This window comes from Scylla paramamosain, chromosome 49 (genome assembly GCF_035594125.1).
Source record: "Scylla paramamosain isolate STU-SP2022 chromosome 49, ASM3559412v1, whole genome shotgun sequence".
In the NCBI taxonomy this organism is placed as follows: Eukaryota; Metazoa; Arthropoda; class Malacostraca; order Decapoda; family Portunidae; genus Scylla; species Scylla paramamosain.
Genome location: NC_087199.1, coordinates 4,030,001 through 4,032,500, shown reverse-complemented (window position 1 = coordinate 4,032,500; position 2,500 = coordinate 4,030,001). Strand labels below are relative to the sequence as shown.

The following is a 2,500-nucleotide window of genomic DNA, read 5'->3' as shown; positions in this document are numbered from 1 at the left end:
CTCAAACAACTGGATTTATTTACTTTTCTATTTATTTATTTTTTTCTGCGGAAAATAGATAAATAAAATAACAGGTACTCTAAAAATCACGAACATTTGAAATTGGCGCCAGGCAAGCAGAGGGAGTGGAATGTTTTGTTTCCCCTCCACTTGCATATACAACAAGTTGTTAGTCGAGTGTTTTTGCCGGGTATCCATACAGTTTCCTTAATAGCACGCCATGCCGAAGGTCCCAGTCAAATGTAAACGTAAACATTGGTTGTGTCAGAGCAAACATCAACATGTCGGTGTCGGAGCCTGCACTGGTTGACAGGCTTATGCTTGTGGAAGAAAACCCTGATAACCCCTTACCTTCATCTGACTAGTGATACATATCAATGAAATTAATGTTAAGAAACTAGTTTTACAAGACATATATGCAGTAGTGAATAAGGATCATTAGTGTGTATCCTGACTGTCAACACATCAGTAAGTACAATCTTTATCTATTTATTTATTCATTTTTTTTCATTTGTATCTGTCATACAAGTACTTGTGTATAGTATTTTACTTCGGTTCTTGCTGAAAATTGAATACTTATAATAAGAGTAACTCAACCAACCGTAAAATCCAGCTATCCGGAACACACTGCCCCCCATTGGTGCCGGATGGCTGGGGTTATACTATACATATTTTCTTATGTATATATTGTACATAATTAATGGCAAGAAACTTTTCTATTTACGCACAGAAGGAAACCATTTTTGCTCCATTCTCAATTTATATCCAGTATATTGTGATGTAGTAGGGTGAGCCACCAAACTGTCCCTTTCCACCAGGGGCTGACGGGGCAGTGTGAATGTGTGTGTGTGTGTGTGTGTGTGTGTGTGTGTGTGTGTGTGTGCCTTGTCTGGGCCGCCCCGCGTGCCGTACTCAGGAACTGCTATGCACCAGAGACAAGGGTGTGAGAAGGCTAGCTATCCATCTTGTCCTGCTTTTTGTTATTTGTCAAACCAATAAGAAGCATGAGTATTCTCCCACAGGCATCCCCACATACCATACTGGCTAGGAGTTAAACAATCTGCTTCTTTCAATTCTTTTCCTTTCTTGAATGTGCATGTAAATGATTTCTGTTGTGCCTTCCATGGTGTGTAGTGTTGTGTTAAACTCTGAACTGAGAAGTATACTCTAATACTTCTGTGCCACATTTCCACTGCATTCCAGTGGAAATGTAAAAGGAAAAACTCCTCTTCTCCATCTCCTGTACTTTTCTTGTTTTTTTTCTTAGCTTTATTTCTTGGCCTTCATTCTTTTTCTCATTAAGATTCACGTCTCTCTTTAACCATACGTTCTTGTAGTCGGTATTCTTGGAAAGTGTTCCTACCTTTGTCAGGATTTCCTTTGCTGTGACCTGTGACATCATTCTCACCTTCAGTGGTCTCTGGCCTCCCTCTGTTTATTTTCCAATCCTATGTACTTCCTCTATTTCCTCCCGGACTGCTCTAATGATTTTTCCTGCCAACTCTTTTCTTCCCTCTCCCTTGCATATCTTGCTGGATTCTTTTTCTCTTAAAGGTCAAACGTGATAACATATTTCTTCTTTTCCAGTGTGTCCCTCATCATAGCTTCTTTCTCCTCAATTACTTTGACTACTGTGTCTTTTGTCTCCTCCTCTATTTGATTGTGAACTAATTCGATGAAACTCACCTTCTCATCTTTGTTTGCCTTCTTCCAGGCATCTCTCAGTTCATTTAATTTGCTTTCATCCACAGTTCCTTCAGATTTCTTTTCAGCTTTTCCCTGAGTCGTCTTAGTCAAGTATTCACATTTCTCTCTCAGGAGGTTATTCTTGACCTCCAGCTGGGGAAATTTAGCCTCAAAGTCCTTTCTCATAAGTTTGATCTCATTCATGAGCATTTCCAATTTCTCTTTAACTCTAAGACCATGTGTGTGTGTATGTGTGTGTGTGTGTGTGTGTGTGTGTGTGTGTGCAAAAACTATATCCAAATTTCATGAAAATTATGAAATTTGGGTATACTATGAAAACTAGGACATTGCAAGCCTGACTGAGTGGCGCAAGAAGTGTGTGGCATAACACCCCAGTGACAGTGAGCCCACCACTGCCACACTACACAGCTCCACCACGGCTTTCAGGACTGTACTCTCAAACACTTCCACACCACACCTTCACTACTTTTAAAAGGCTCTTGTTGAAGTGACGCAGGCTTCTAAGGGTGTTTTTACAGTTCTAGTGGCAGATTAACAACATTTCTACCTTATTATCAGAAAAAAACATTCCTGAGAACCAGGCTAATCATCTCTGTGGCCTTGGAAACTAGTCATGGTGAGAGAGCAGAGTGTTTCTGACTATGTCTCTCAGCAATGGCTGCCGGCCGATCCTGTGGGGAAGTCACCACTGCCACTACCTTGCGTCCATGGGTAATCACTGGGAGTCCAGCGTGAGTCGAGCCTTGGCCAGCATTTCCTCGGGCTGCTCCCCACACCCAACCAGGAAAGCACG

The 2,500-nt window shown here is 41.4% G+C and overlaps 1 protein-coding gene across 1 annotated transcript in view; it reads right to left on the bottom strand.

The window, feature by feature from the left end:
* LOC135095531 (von Willebrand factor A domain-containing protein 5A-like) overlaps positions 1-2,500 on the bottom strand; it is a 30,980-nt gene that overhangs the window by 229 nt on the left and 28,251 nt on the right. Inside the window, exon 18 of the mRNA XM_063996409.1 lies at positions 1-2,500. This exon is cut by the window's left edge and continues 229 nt beyond it; it is cut by the window's right edge and continues 96 nt beyond it. Within this exon, the coding sequence (XP_063852479.1) occupies positions 2,423-2,500 (78 nt within the window). The 3' untranslated portion in view covers positions 1-2,422.